General features: G+C 48.4%; 2 protein-coding genes across 2 annotated transcripts; one reads left to right on the forward strand and one right to left on the reverse strand.

Moving 5' to 3' along the window:
- The first annotated feature begins 6,335 nt into the window (after positions 1-6,335).
- On the forward strand, positions 6,336-9,067 carry LOC34619780 (3-oxoacyl-[acyl-carrier-protein] synthase 3). Its single transcript, XM_022733057.2, has 6 exons — positions 6,336-6,704; positions 7,141-7,426; positions 7,689-7,984; positions 8,246-8,464; positions 8,723-8,791; positions 8,972-9,067. Exons 1-6 carry the CDS (start codon positions 6,336-6,338, stop codon positions 9,065-9,067), a joined length of 1,335 nt encoding a protein of 444 aa, XP_022588521.2.
- Positions 9,068-9,314: 247 nt separating this feature from the next.
- LOC34619779 lies at positions 9,315-11,107 on the reverse strand. Its single transcript, XM_026338502.1, has 5 exons — positions 10,961-11,107; positions 10,737-10,809; positions 10,458-10,558; positions 10,209-10,328; positions 9,315-9,530 (listed from the first exon to the last, which is right to left on the reverse strand). Exons 1-5 carry the CDS (start codon positions 11,105-11,107, stop codon positions 9,315-9,317), a joined length of 657 nt encoding a protein of 218 aa, XP_026194287.1.
- Positions 11,108-14,760: the final 3,653 nt, after the last annotated feature.

A 14,760-nucleotide genomic window follows, 5' to 3' on the forward strand; every position in this document is an offset into this window, starting at 1 on the left:
AGGGCAGCGACAGAGCGCAGTATTTGTCTTTGAGTTCCCTATGGGGCCCAGACTGAAGACGCAGTGAGCGACTGGCAGAAGATCTACACGCGCGCTCTGCGGTGTAGGGCTCGCGCTAAGCATGGGGCTTGGTGTATAGATCCGCCATCAAAATGCCTGCATGAAAGGAGCGCAGGGAATAACGCTTGCACTGGGATAGCTACACTCCGTACACACAGACCCATGCTGTGATGGACACTATCTCCGCGGTTCCTGCCGACTCCGGCAAGGCTTAGTGGCAGCGCAGCGGCTATGGATGTAACAGTTCGCCATCGCGAAAGCATCCTGAGTGCTCCTAAGAAGGACTGCAAGACGCGGAACTCTAGATAGAAGAACTTCAGATCTCGGCAGAGCGTGAGGCAGGCACACGTGGGAGTGCACAAGCGCGCTGATCAATAAACAGCTTGAGGGCCTTCAGAGTAGCGGCAGCAGCCGCAAACAGTACTAGAAGGGCGTCTGTGAAGCAGGCAAACAGCGAATGTCTTCTAGTTTGTTGTACTACCTTGCCAGGCTACCATTAAAGAGTTACTACCATAGTAGTTTTAATGTATGTGGACGTCAACTCAGCATTTACTGTACGATTTAAATGTGCTTATATTTTTTGCTAAATAACGGGTTACTCCCTGCGAAAATAAGAAACGTTGTGTGCTTGCTCGGCAGTGATCCATCCAAGGTCTCCGTAGAGATGCACTTCGTTTAAGACTCAGGACCAGCTTCATAGAAAGCTGTTCAATGTTCTTCCATAAAAGCTCCTTTCATCCCCTGCCCGTAACCCTCAGAATTACTGACGTAAGGGAAGGGAAGCAGCTAGGGTGCGCCTACCTGCATGCTCTTATCACTTCAAATATTCACGGCTAGCTGCACACAGCTCCTCGCATACTTCGGTCTTCTTGTATTGCTCTAATGCTAGTCTTCAATTAAACAACATCAACGCACATTTAGACCAATTAGTAAGCGCTTTGCTAATTGTTTATTACATAGGACCAATGCAGTAGAGCGGGTTCAAATGTAGCATTGCCCTGTTCATGTTCTCCACCTTACTGATAACAACGCACTTATTCGAATATCCAGAGGATCAGGCAAGTGCGACTTATTCCTTTAACTGTTCAAAGAGCTTATTTTCCACAAATTACCTTCAGCTTGGTACAAGGAGAATAACTGCTGTATGCGTGTGCGCTAGATGCCGTGTACACAAACTCAATGCTCGCAGCACCTTGAGATCACAACAACGCTCATCCAAGCTGCTGTCCATGCCCCCGGTGTAGACATAGTAAGAACGACGGAGGAAAAGAAATGAGCTACTCTTGTTTCCAAACGTCAATAGCGTTCCTATAAAGATTTTGTTGAATTCGTAGTTCGATGCTTCGCCACGGAGGCCTTATATGGAGTCTGGCAGCTGGTTCTACCGCAGAGTCCGATGCAGCTGTTTTCCGCTCATCCACTGCGTGTACGTAGAGAGACCAAGAAGCAGGAAAGCAATAGTGATCGACTTCGCGGTACGCTGTTTGTTGCTCAGTGCTTCGTGCACCTCCCCTTTGAATACCCTAGATCTCCACACGCATTACTCTAACAGGTGCCTGGCTTTGAACAAGTTATTTGGAAATGTAATAGTTTTTTTGTTGGGGACAAATGTCTATAAGAACAAAAGTCTTCTAACGACAAATGTGGAACGTGGCACAACACATGTTGGGTCGGCACAGCCCGGTCTGCAAGTTTATTTGAACCCAGTGTATATACGGCTGGCAGAACGGCATGAGTTTGCATCCGGTAAAAGGTTTGTAGATGCATCGGTAAAGTTATGCCGACCAGAAAAGTATGGTGGTGTAAGGATGGGCAAAGACTCCAAAATTTCATTAGAGTTCGGGGTATACCTTGCTTTATGCCCCGCAGATGAGGGAAAAGGAGTGCTAAATGTGATATGTTCATTGAGAAATGCAGCACTTTAATGGTGGTCTGCTAATGTAGGAGACGGCCTGTGCCTGCAGGGATTACTAAAGTTTAAGTCTTCGTACAAACCCCGACTCATCGGTTTATGCCGAAATCAGCTGAATAGCAAGCTTTGGGAGAATCGAGAGAGCTTAAGCAGGGTAGTCTGTCAATCAATTGTTATACCAAGAAATATGAAGCTTCGGCTTGCAAGACGAACACAGTTCCTTTATCAGTGTCTGTCTAAAGTCCATCCAACGTGCGTCTCATGTGGTCGCAGGGAGGGCAGCGACGTGGCGCCTAAGGCAACGGCTAGCACTTTCGCAAGTATTGGACTGCTTAAGGGTATACAGGCAACGAGGCGCAGCTTTTGCTTTTTTGGCTGGAAATCAATAACCAAATCAAGATCCATACCCCATGGATGTCGAGGCTGTGTCTACCGGCGCTAGCCTACAGCGTATGGTGGGCAACAGAAGGAAGCCAACTTTCACAGCGCTCTTGAGCAGCCCCAAACAATGACCCAGCAACGCATCCATTTTCATTGTGGGAAATCCTGTCAGGTAGTCCAAAAATTAGAGTGAATGCACAAGCCCAAGAACTTGACCAACGGGACACGGTTCACCGGAAGCAAACTGTTTGGCGACCAATGACGGTGCATCAGAAAAGCGGAAAGCTCCCCACGCAAGCTGCCGAGCGGGGAAAGGGGTCATAGAGGATACAGCTGCAGTTAGGGACCCACTATGGGCTAATTCTGCGGCAATTCAAGCCACATGAATTGTCTGGAAAATTTAGCATTACTTGATACTTATGAGGAGTGGATATGTTTTTCGAGGAGCCACGGCCAAACTGCAATCTGCATACTCACTTGTTGAGTGCAGTACCATAGACTTAGGTCCGCTAGATGAAAGCAGAATGCAAGGATTGACAGGGCGACCGTCGCTAAATACAATTTCAGGACGAAACTGGGATCCTCTTTTTCTCCGCTGGTTGGTCTACATGACTTCCTTCCCGTATATTTCACTTTCGCGGTTGATGCACATAATGGCTTTTTCTCCTATGCACTATTTTCACGTTTCTGCCAGCTCGGAAATTGACTATCCGGCGAGAACTTCTCCACTGTCCTGCATGGAGTTGGCATTGACGTGCAAGTATGGAACATATGGCGATGTGCTTTGCGATGGAAGATAGAACATGTAACGGGCTCAGCCATTCTAAATTTTGCCATATAGAAAAAAATGCATGGGTCTAGAAGCATACGGATCATGCATTAAGAGGGGAAAATGTATTTTTCCACAGGAGTGAGCAGCTGAAATATCCAGTAGTGAATCTTGGGGGCAGCGCGAGAGCGCGTCGGCGACCACGTTGTGCCCTGAATAAGCTTCACTGTACGCCCGTGTTGAAGTAGCATTCAAGCCAGCGAATAACTCTTAGAACATCAACGCACCAAAGCATCGAGAGCTGCTACAAGGTGATGATTATTTGACGAGTTAATACTGCTTCTTATTCTACATATCCGTAGCAGCTAAATGTGCCGTAGAACTATCAAAATTGGCTGCCCATAACAAGTTTTTGAAATTCCCGATTATTTGGGGGCTTTTGGGTGCAGGAAAGTGTACCGCTGTGTGGGAGCGCCCGAGCAACAGGGAGCCGTGAAAGTAATAAGGGTTTTAATTAACTTCCGGCAACACACCTGACGGGAGTTCCTAGTAAAAAGAGGTGAGAAACACCAGCCTCCTTGGTTGGCAGGAGAACATTTTCTTGCTTCGCTTCCTGCGGCGGAATTCGCGTCTCTGTTTGGTCAACAAATCCGGATATTACGGACGGTGCGCATGGCGTTCCTTGATATTTATCCTTTCCCAGCGCATGCTCTGCCTGAAGTACATACCTACGCCATTGTATCTTGCTTAGAAAATTACCGGTTATCGGGGCGTTCTTCACAAAAAAACTCCTGCGCAGCCACATTTTCAGGTACTTTGTCCTTACATTTGCTTTACGGATTTGAAGTCGACTATCCTGCAAGCCCCAGCTCTAACATGCACACAGTATTTCATGAAGAGTGGGATCACTGCTGAACTAGAATGCGCATAGCTCCCCTTACACATTTTACCTCTCTTCTGTCTTGTCGAAGCATGAGGCTCACGCATGTCAGCGCTCCAAAGAGAGTGAGTCATGGCGCCGACGCTATCGTGTGGGTTTGGTCCCTCTTTAGCAGTTGGCTAGTATGTGCTTCTTTTTGGTTTCGTACACACTTTGGGATTGTCATTACTACGGGTTTCGCGTATCTGCCTACCTGGGGAGCGGTACACACGGCAGGACCACCTTCACTGTCCTGCTGGCTTGCCTTGAAATGCAGGCACGGAACATGAGGGCTCCGTTTTGAGATGGGGGAAGATGTGGTCTCATCCATATTTCACTGTTGCTACTACACTACTTATATTGAACCGATGAGCAAGTTGGGAATTCACTCGTAGCCTGTGTGTTCGTATATCTTATCCTTTTCAGCATATTTATATCGAAACAAGGCGCGTTGTTGTGTGCATGGGTGCTAGATGCACGTGAAGCTGAATTTGGATGCTGAAGGTGCTCAGAGGTTGCAGCTACGAGCACCCTAGCTGTTTTTCTGTTCTCATGTCGGGTACTCGGAAATTCGCGGCTAGGCGAAAGCGGGGACAGGCACTTTCTGGAAGCAGCGCACAACTTTTTATTGAGCTTTTATTGAGTCTATATCTAGGTGGATTTTAAGGAAGGCCTTACATGGACGCTTAAATTCTACTTTCACCGCCAAACAGCCTTTTTCTCTCAAACTGCTGCCGAAGCAACTCGAATTATTGAGCCACCCTAGCTTGATTAAATCCAGACACCTGCGATAGAAAAATCTAGCATCCCACCACATCTATTGGATAAGCTAGAAACAGCGGCACCAAGCCATGTGGTGCTGCCACTCAGCGCTCCACCTAAGATCTCAGGCGAGAGACACTGGAATCCGGACTCAACTCACACATGCGAACTTATGAGAAAGCTTCCATAATGTCTCTCTTCCTTCCATGCCCGCGCATTTCAGGGCTCTTAACGTCATGGGAGAGGGCCAGCTTGGTTGCGCCAAGCTGCTCTTTTTAAGCGCTCCGACCATTCACAGCTAGTTGCACATAGGATAGGACAACCTTGCACAGAACATTGCATCTTCTTATATTCAGCTAACCGTGTTCAACAACGAACAAAGCAAACAAAAAGGCGAGCTAATTAGCTTACTAAGTGTCGGTTAAATATAGCTGTCGGGGCAGAAAGTGCTTACATCTTGCGTTGGGTGCAAAAGTTTCCAATATATTTTACCAGGTTTGATAGTGTATTTGTTCCCCAGCAGGGCTACCTTCGCATTGCAACAAGGCGTGATATGTGCCTGTCTCTGTGTGCAAATCTGCGGGAAGTCCTCGACTGCTTAGTGGACGTAGTTATGTGCATTAGGGCTGGTTTCTTCCCCTGGGCTTCGGACATTTTGCGTTGGGGGCAGCGAGGGAGGCCACCTCTGCTGATAGCACAACCACCTAATTACATTAAGCATAGAGTCTCTTCTAAGGATGGACCTGCTTTTGGAGCCCCAGGGATAATTACTATGGCCTGTGAGATTCTCCAATGCAAGTGGCCTCATTTCCTCTCTCTGGAACACCGTTTCTTGTATGAGTAGCCCGGGACACTAATGAGGGTCCAGTAGCACAAGCATATTCAAGAATTTTCCGTTTTGGGAAGAAGAAATCTCGGAGATGACTGAGGAGTCTGTCGCGGAGTCCAGATTGCAGCAAATTACTACCTGTGCATTAGTGGGCAAACAAAAAACATATACGCAATATACAGGAAGGAGAAACAGGAAGGATAAATAGGATTCATAAAAAGAAAATGAGACCACAAAACAGTATAAGAATAATATAACAGGACTGTCTAGATCCCCTCAGTGCACGAGACAGAGGCACAACACCACACAGGAACAACACGCAACTGGTTTCTGCCTGTCTCTCTCTGTGGGCAGCCTGTAAGTCGGCTGCGACTTGGCCACGATCCGGTACTTCTCCGCTATTTTTACTTTCAGTTACTTCGTGCAAAGACTCGAATTTCTCTGTGTATTCTGAGTTAGCAGTCATTCTTTCGCGTTCTGTTTACCTAGGGCACACATGCCACGTATCCTCAAAGACACGCGGGGCCCTCCGCGAGCACCTCCGCTATCTTTTGTTGTATCAGCGCAGGCAAAACACACGCCCTTTCCTGTTTATTGATTATATTCATGCTTTTGTCACGGGCATTAGTAATGCCAGCAACCCCTTATCGGCTGTGCGTACACCCCGGCCATGTTGGCGGCCTTCAGCCGAACAAGACCTCTGATGCTTCTCGTATCCTTTCTGCTTTTCCTCTCAATAGCTGCATGCCCTGGTACTTCCGAGCTTGTACCCATTCGTAGAAGCCCAAAACCGGGGCAGGGGACCCCCTTCGGTCCTCAAGCCAGTACTTCACAGCTGCAGACTGCCAGCGGGGGTCCCTTCCAAACTGCAGCCTTCATTGCTAGGGGCTCCCCGTCCAGTCAGCTGCGGCCCAAACAAAGGACGCCAAGCGCTCTATGGGCCTCAACTACCCCTCCCGTTGCTGCCTCTTGTGTTGGGAGTGGATGCCGCATTCTTGGAGTGGGCTCGGCCGTCCCAGACACCCGTATGACCAATGACGACTTGTCCAAAGTCGTCGACACAAATGACGAAGTAGGTACACTGCGTATCTAATAGCTTTACTAGGCGGTTCAAGGGGGAGATGGGGGACGCAGGGGTCATTAAGCGAACCAGCCCCCTCTCACGGTAGAAAAAGCAACTCATGCAAAACCATATGCACATCAGCGGTTTCAGAAGGATTTGAGGCGCAGTTTGTGGTGTACCCTCTATAGTAAGGCTAGTACAATGTGCGCCTCGGTGTTGCGGACGATTAGAATGGACGTGCGTGGGATGAAACTGTTCAGTGCTGGGGTACACGCAGAAGCAGCGCACACTAGGATAGCACAAAGCGTCTGGTCATTCCTCCTTCTCTCCTCCAGCCACAGGTGCACCAGGATAGCAAATTAGGAAATAGATGTGAAGGCCTAAAGGAGAGCTGGCTAGCACATAGGTGCTTGCAATCTATTTGCGTGTGTTTGTGTTGGTTCAGTGGATCCGCACGCGGACTGGTATATCTTCCCGCCATGTGTTGCGGCACGGGGAGAGTCTCAGAGCATTGTCTCTTCAGGCTTCACTCTCTGCTGTTTCATCTTCCGGTCTGAAGCCAAGGGACATTGACTTGGTTCTGCATGCATCCTCCTCCCCAGACGACCTCTTTGGGGATGGACCCTGGCTGGGATCCGAAATACAAAAGGGGGAAGATGGAGAAGTGAGGCAAATCCCAGCGTTTGACATCACCGCTGCTTGTTCAGGATTCGTCGTCGGACTCGTTACTGGTAAGAAGAACAAGCGCATAAAGGAGTGTATGTGGCTGTTTGATGCACTGTTGTTCTCCCCCGCCTCACATCAACTCTGTTTCCCCAGACTCCTCGCACCTCAGTTTTGGCCAATAAACGACTTTTCGCTGTTACTCCTCAAATATTCATGCCTTACATAGTGCCCAAACCCGTCAGTACTCAGAAGCGATCGAGGCAAAACGGGAATGAGAGGCTGCCGTTTCCGATTCGCGTCCCCCAAGTTTGGAATGCATCTGCGCAGCAAACATGTATCTCACCAGTCCAGGCTCCCCCTACAAGAAAGTGCTGCTTGTGGGATCGGATGCCCTGAGTCGCTGGCTCGACTGGTCTGACAGGAATACCTGCATTCTCTTCGGGGATGCAGCAGGGGCGGCAGTTTTAGCTGCACCTGACGTTGCACCCCCTGCCAAAGCAGCGAGCGCAAACAAGCCCTTGGGCCTGCTCAGTTACGTGTTGCACAGCGACGGGAGCGAGCAGAAACAGATAATGCTACATTACAAGGGGACTGAAAATCCGCTGCCGTACATGCATGCGCCGGTGCGTACGTGTGTAAAATGTGGGGGTCGATTTAGTCTACTTTTAGTCATGATGGATTTCTACCTTCGACTCATCAATTCGCATCGCCCCTTGGGCGAAGGCACAGCGCAGAGAATTGGCATTCTTTGCTCTTGCCTCACACCACACTGGATCCCGTAGCGGACTAGTGGTCCACAAGATCCTCACTCCGTTTCCTACATTGTTTTGCTTCCTATGCCCTTTTTAGCCTGATACTTTTCAAATGTTTGACTATTTCTGCAGAGCGGGCGTCTGTGTCTGAGCCGCGGCTGCTTCTCTCCCCTTTCCATGAACGGACGAGAGGTATTTAAATTCGTCTCCCGCAAAGTGCCCAGCTCCCTGGAATCCGTCCTCTCTGCTGCCAAGTTGAGAGGTGAAGACGTTGACTGGCTCTTGATGCACCAGGCGAACAAACGCATTATCGATGCCGTAGCGGAGAGGCTCAATATTCCGAAACATAAAGTACGATGGACAGCATGAAGAGACGAGGAACATGGAGTCTTTCGGTGATTTGGTGCTTGAACTCATTCTTGTGTGTGCTTTGACTTGTATTTGTTGCTCTGTTTTTTCCATTTTGTGTTGGTGGTTAAACGCTCACGTGGTCGATTCTGCTTCTTATCGGGCATGCAGTGGATTTAGCTTTCATCTAGTATGCCTGCATGCATGAATACATGCATATGTATTTTTTTCATTACGTCTACGTTCTGACTTCCTCCACAGGTGCTGTGCAACCTGGAAGAATACGGCAATACTTCCGCGGCTTCCGTTCCTCTGTGTCTAAATGAAGCTGTGAGTTGTACAGGCAGCACCACGGCCAGCCTGTTGTCGTGAACTCATAGTGCCCACGCATTGCACCTGAATAAGCCCTGAGCAAACGCAGCTGGTCGCGGTGTACACACCAGCCGATCTCGTGTTTTTATACGTGTTTTTATATCCAGTTGCACTTTTCTTTGTATTTTATACTTCAAGGTTCGGGCTGGGAAGGTTAAGGACGGTGACGTCATTGCCATGGCTGGATTTGGCGCGGGACTTACGTGGGCTGCTGCTGTCCTTCGCTACGGATAGAACTAAACATCCAAAAATCCGCTACCCGCGAGCCGTGGATCCTCGTCAAGAAAGCACGGGCAGCAAGAGGAGCTTCCCTACCTTTTCTCACACATAGCTTGCGAAGCAAGGGACTCTTTCTGTTTGTCTTCCCTTTCTCCACCACCTGCTGCGGTGTCGGGAGGCCGAGGGGGTTCCTTGGGGCTTCTCATGGACTGTTTGAATTGCAGATGCGCCTTGGATTGACGTTGATGCCAGATATATCATTTTACCACCAGTTAGCAGGGGCTCCCAGGCAGCCGGCTGCAACGGTGGGCGTCCCCGTGACACGCCAGCTTCGGTCATCTACCGGCTGGCCGGTCTGCATGTGCTCATAAACTGCAGCTAAGGGATCGCCCAAGGCTGTTAGAGATAAGCGCATCGCTCCCGCCTTGTTATTCGCTTTTTCCGCACGTGATCCAGCGAGGTGCTGTGCTTCGCGTTGCTGCACTGGTTTCTAAAATACTGCTCTCATATTATGCCGGTCGATGAAGAGAAACGCAACTAGCCGTCTTATCGATTATCAACATAGCTTTTACCCTTTGTGATTAATAAGCACAATAAAGGGGCTGCTAATACATCGTGGAAGGCAGCAAAACACCTCGTGCCTTTCGACTTGATCCATGTCACCACAAAACTTTATTACCACTTCCGTTTGCTGGGAACAGAACAGAGAGAAGCGCCAACACCAGAAACCCTGAAGGGTTGCGTGGCAAACTTGCGGGTCAGGGCAGGTAAGCCCCGGGCGCCTCCCTTCGGCGGGTGGCAAGGGCCGGTCTAACGGAAACAGCCAACTACTAATTATACTGCAGCAGCTAAACACGGGAGGCCCCCCTGACTGGCCAAAGGTGCGAATATCACCAAGCGAAAAGCCTTCTGCCTGTAATCAGCAAAGTGCTACGCTAGTTGCGAATGACTCAAAAAGACGACGGCGTATTATTCAGCCCTCTAGGCGTCGTATTCGCTCCTGGTACTGTGGCTCATCCTGCTAACACATTTCGCGGCAACCTGCATTGCAATGGCACCGCCTACCTTTGGGTCATTGCTGAACATACGAAACCCCAGGGGCCCCCAGGCAAGTTTGTGTGAGACTACCTCTGCCATAATTCTGCTGCAGGCATACATGGGGTTCAGTGGTCGGCAATTCGAGTCTAATGATGCCATTGCTGCCGCTCCATCTTTTTGTTATTTCCATTGTGTTCGCAGTGATACCAGGCACCAGTAGCAGCGCTAAAATTAAGGCCTGCAACTCACAATCATCAGATATAGTTATACAGGAAATGGAAAGAGCCATTGTGAGGGACGACTATTCATCTTTTATGATGACTGTATAAATTGAAGTCGATTTATGTTTCTCGCACCGGTTGCTCACCTTGAGTCCTAGCTCGACGATGCAAAGCACAGTGGTAAGGATGTGGACTCCCTCTTCAGCGCTTGTGAGGGCCAGCCAGTCGTGAGCGAACCACCGGGATGCTGCAGTGGCAAATAAAGTAAGAGGCGGAGGTTTTGACTTTGTCTGGAGGCCCTGAACGGAGGACTAAAGGCAAATGGGCTACGCAAGTCGAATGTGAGCAGTGAATGGGATTCTCTTCAAGGGGTTCTGCCGCAGCTGGGAGTACGAAGGAATTGGGCTTCAATACTTAGTACGCACGCCAGAAAAGGAGGAAGATTGCATCTTGGACACAGGACATCATCATGAAAAAGACCATCGCCCGCTGCTGTCGCTGAGACGGAAAGCAAGCAACAAGGGGAGCTCGTATGCGACTTTGTGGCGTACATGACCATCCTGAGCGATCTGCGCAATCTGTTTCGTAAGCTATGCCCAGTCCCATGTAACGCTATATATCACGCTTACACGACTCGAGCTACACTAACCTTTCGGTCTTCAGGGACGTGGAAGAATGACCACCACAAATAGAGATATAGCGGAAAGTTAACGTCCGGCCGGGAGATACACGAAAAACCACCCAGGATAGCAACACAGAGCATGAGACACTGCACGGCATCTCTTGCAGTCGCCATCTTCTATACAATCAAAGTGAACGAGACGAAGTCGAATTGGGGGAAGCGGTCCAAACCGGGAACAGTGTCTTGCGGTCAGGCACCACCAAACGATGAAGCGTCGGCGATGCTTCCAACGATCCAGGCGCTATGGTAATAAAAGTAATTCAGAGAGCTCGGAAACAACTTGAATGTTGTTTTCTTGTACCAGAATGCGGGGCGTTGCATTATTTTGCTGCCACACATTCAGATGGGCAGGCGCCACTGTTGTCGGCGCTGCAAGCCTTCTGGGCCAATCGGAAACCAAATAAACTTTTTTTTCCAAAATTCAGAATGAGGCACTCAAAACAAACGTGACTGCCGGTTTCAAGTGTTAGCACGCATCGCAGGTCCCATTCTTGGGTTCGCAGGCTCTGAAGGCCGTCTGGGTGAAATGGCAGTGGGAAAGCACACGGTTTTCGGGTTTGACTTGGAAATTTGCCTTCTTCTTCACCTTGGAAGCTTTAATGATTGCGCAAAGGTATGCACAATGTATTGGCGTAATATCACTCACGCCCTGCTGTGCACACGAGACCGTTGGCATTTGCAGGGGCTTCTACGGGCTGTGGGAATGCCCGCGACGGTCCACTGACGAACACTCAAAATAGTTGAGACCACTAACTCCAGACTAGGAAAAAATAAGGCGTAGGCAAACTCGAACCTTCTCACTTTTGGAAGAAGAAGCTAAACGCAGAGGGCTAACAAATGTGGAGCACGGTGACGCCCCATGCGTGTACTGGATCATTTTTAAAAAGTTAATGACTTGAAACACGGCTACAAATCTGGAGGTCACCCTATTATTTCATGTGGACATAACACATCTTTTCGAGCCTTATATGCTCACAATGCGGGTACTTTCCCTCTTTGCTGGTATAGTCGTCATGTTGATGAGCAGTCTGAACTTAGCAACAGCACAGCTTGCGGAACTCCTTTCGCTGTTTGTGCAAGCGAATTGTATTAGGACGGATCTGAAAATAACGCTGAACAGCTACATATACTCGCATTATGAGTCTCCGTTTGTGTGTAGGATCCACTGTTACATCGCCTTTTAATTGCTGACTGTAACTAAAAGACAAAGTACACGTGTAAGATACGTGACTCACCGTCAGCACCCTTCATAAAAATGCAGCCTACAAATACAAGCTGAGTCACGTAAAAAGTCGAGCGGCGTTTTCCGAAGGAGCTGTTCTGCCGTGCCCTGAAAAATCGATGCCGTGTGCTAAGAACAGAGAAGTGCAGCTAGGTAGAAAACCTGAACCCTCAGGCAAATTCAGGCCGCTACTCATGCTGACATAGGGTATACGTACACATAGTACGTTGTTTAAACAGAGCGTCGCCTCTGCCTTGCTAGGGGTCAAATGCAATAATAACCCCCAAGCCAGGGTGCGAAAGAGTTGGTCAAGCAGGCAAAGCCATTCTTCCCTAGTTACCCTTAAGTCCCATATAAGGTACTTACATGCAACCGTAACAGCTTTCTTACTGGGCTTTATCATCCCATTGTGGGTCCAAAAATTCTTGGTTTGGGCACACAATACATGATCGATGGCAGAAGAGGGCTCGTCTTGTGAGAATGCTCCAAACTCAGGGATTCAACTCTGAGGCATTCATTTTTGGTGTTCATAAGGTGCGCTGCTGCCTCAGTATAGGCCAGACACTCAGAGTTCTCAGTTGTTCCTAGAAAGAATTGTGTTATTGTATCCCCTTGATATAAAATTGGAGTGCCGTTGGCCAACACGGCCAGAGGCAGTGAAAAAGCAGCTAGGTTACCGTCAAAGTGACTCAACAATTTCACATTTTCACTATACGCGCTGGCATATATCTTCCATCCCAAAAAACAGCTATCTGCTCCAACCACGCTGGATGCGATTAGTAGAACTCAGAAAACAGAGTCGACTACACTGAGGCTTACCCCAGTGAAAATCAGTAAATATACTGACCCCCGAATACAGGCTTACCCCGTCACACCTGCATCCACAAGGGATGTAGCATTGGTAGTGGTGATACGGAGATACAGGCTGACGGCGGTAACTATAGAGGCAGGTGTGTCATGGTTTGCATATTAGTACTGGTATAGATTCAGCCTATTCTCTAGCATTCATGTGCTTTAGTGTTATGCGTTCTGCAGAGTATATATTGCGTCACAAGCTGGCGTTTGAAAAAAATAGGCAGAGTGCCAACGGCGACAAAGGGATTTGGCCCGGTCTACGGTACACCAGTCGACCTCCATGCACTGAATACACCTCTGGAATGATATCTTTTAAATGTAGAAAGTCTTGCGGTACTCATTTACAGTTAAGCCATTAAGCTGCGAGTCTGGAGAGGAGGCATCATCCTTTCCGGGAACTGGGGAATCGTTTGGGCAGTATATATGACCCCAGCACAATTCGCATTCAAGTAGACAGAAAAATACCAATATGCAAAAGAACGTTTTTCTTGGGGCCCAGCGGCTTTCTGGCTTCCTGTTATGGAGACAGTGTGACGGCTTGTCACTGCAGTGTGGGTAAGATATAAATGTATTCGTTCATCCTTCCTTTCCGTGTCATGCAGTGGAGCCAAGATTGACACAACAATTAGGTTGAAAGAAATACTGCTTCAGCTGCCAGTAAATCCTACTGGTTTCGGTATATCCAAAGCCCTCTACTGTTGCGTTTGCAACCTGGTCGCTTTCCATTCGACCTTGGTGTTTTTGCAGGCTTGCCTCCATACTGCTGCCAGCATGTAACGCCACGCTAAGTTGATGCTCATATAATCTAACTCATTACAGGTTTTTGTCTGACTTCCACTGATCAACTTATAGACACCTCAATCTTTGTCTTTCCGACGTATACGCATTGTCTAGTACACAAGTGTATGCGTGCATGAGTACTCAATCGGTATTATACACAACTATCACATTATACACTAGAGACTCCCCTACATACAGGCATTACATGTTCCATGGCTATTCAAATGCAAGATGCACGAATATCACCTCAAGAAGTGGCATCCCTTAGCTTTTTCATATGAAATACAGACCTATCTGCAACAGGAAAGACAAAACTTCTGTTCGCCCTTTCCCCCTAAAGAGATTGCAAATTTCTTCTTAGGTCAATTTAAGCAGCATACTGATAGAGTACTGGTTGAAACAGTTCTTAGCCGGTGGCTGCTGCTATTGCTATTTTTTGAAACTAAACACTGGCAGATGGTACAAAGCGGTGTGCCCAAATGCTAAAGCACGGATTTGTAGCTTTACCTCCACTAAACAGGAACAAATGTTACGGGGTAGCCTGCCCAGGTAAAGCTAACGAAACACTACCAGGGCAAACTACAGCTTCCTGTTCCATTTTGGCTTCTCAAAACAAATAAATAGTGCATATGTGTCCTTTTACCTATACCACCAGCACAGCGAGGTCATTCATCACTCTATTCGATCGCTTTCAAAAAAAACTCTCGCAATGCACCAAGGCAAAAGCCACTTTCTTCCCACAGGCCTCACTCTCAATATGGAGGGCAAGGAGCGTCCTGTAGGTGAAGCAAGAGGCCACAGACAAACCGAGTACGCATGGGCTTCAACAACTATGATGTAGAAGCCAGCGAAGAAGCCAGTAGGCCTCTGACATTCGAGGCAGCTTCTCCATGCCCAGCATAGAAGGGAT

Source organism: Cyclospora cayetanensis, unplaced genomic scaffold (genome assembly GCF_002999335.1).
Source record: "Cyclospora cayetanensis isolate NF1_C8 unplaced genomic scaffold, CcayRef3 CcayRef3_contig_104, whole genome shotgun sequence".
In the NCBI taxonomy this organism is placed as follows: domain Eukaryota; phylum Apicomplexa; class Conoidasida; order Eucoccidiorida; family Eimeriidae; genus Cyclospora; species Cyclospora cayetanensis.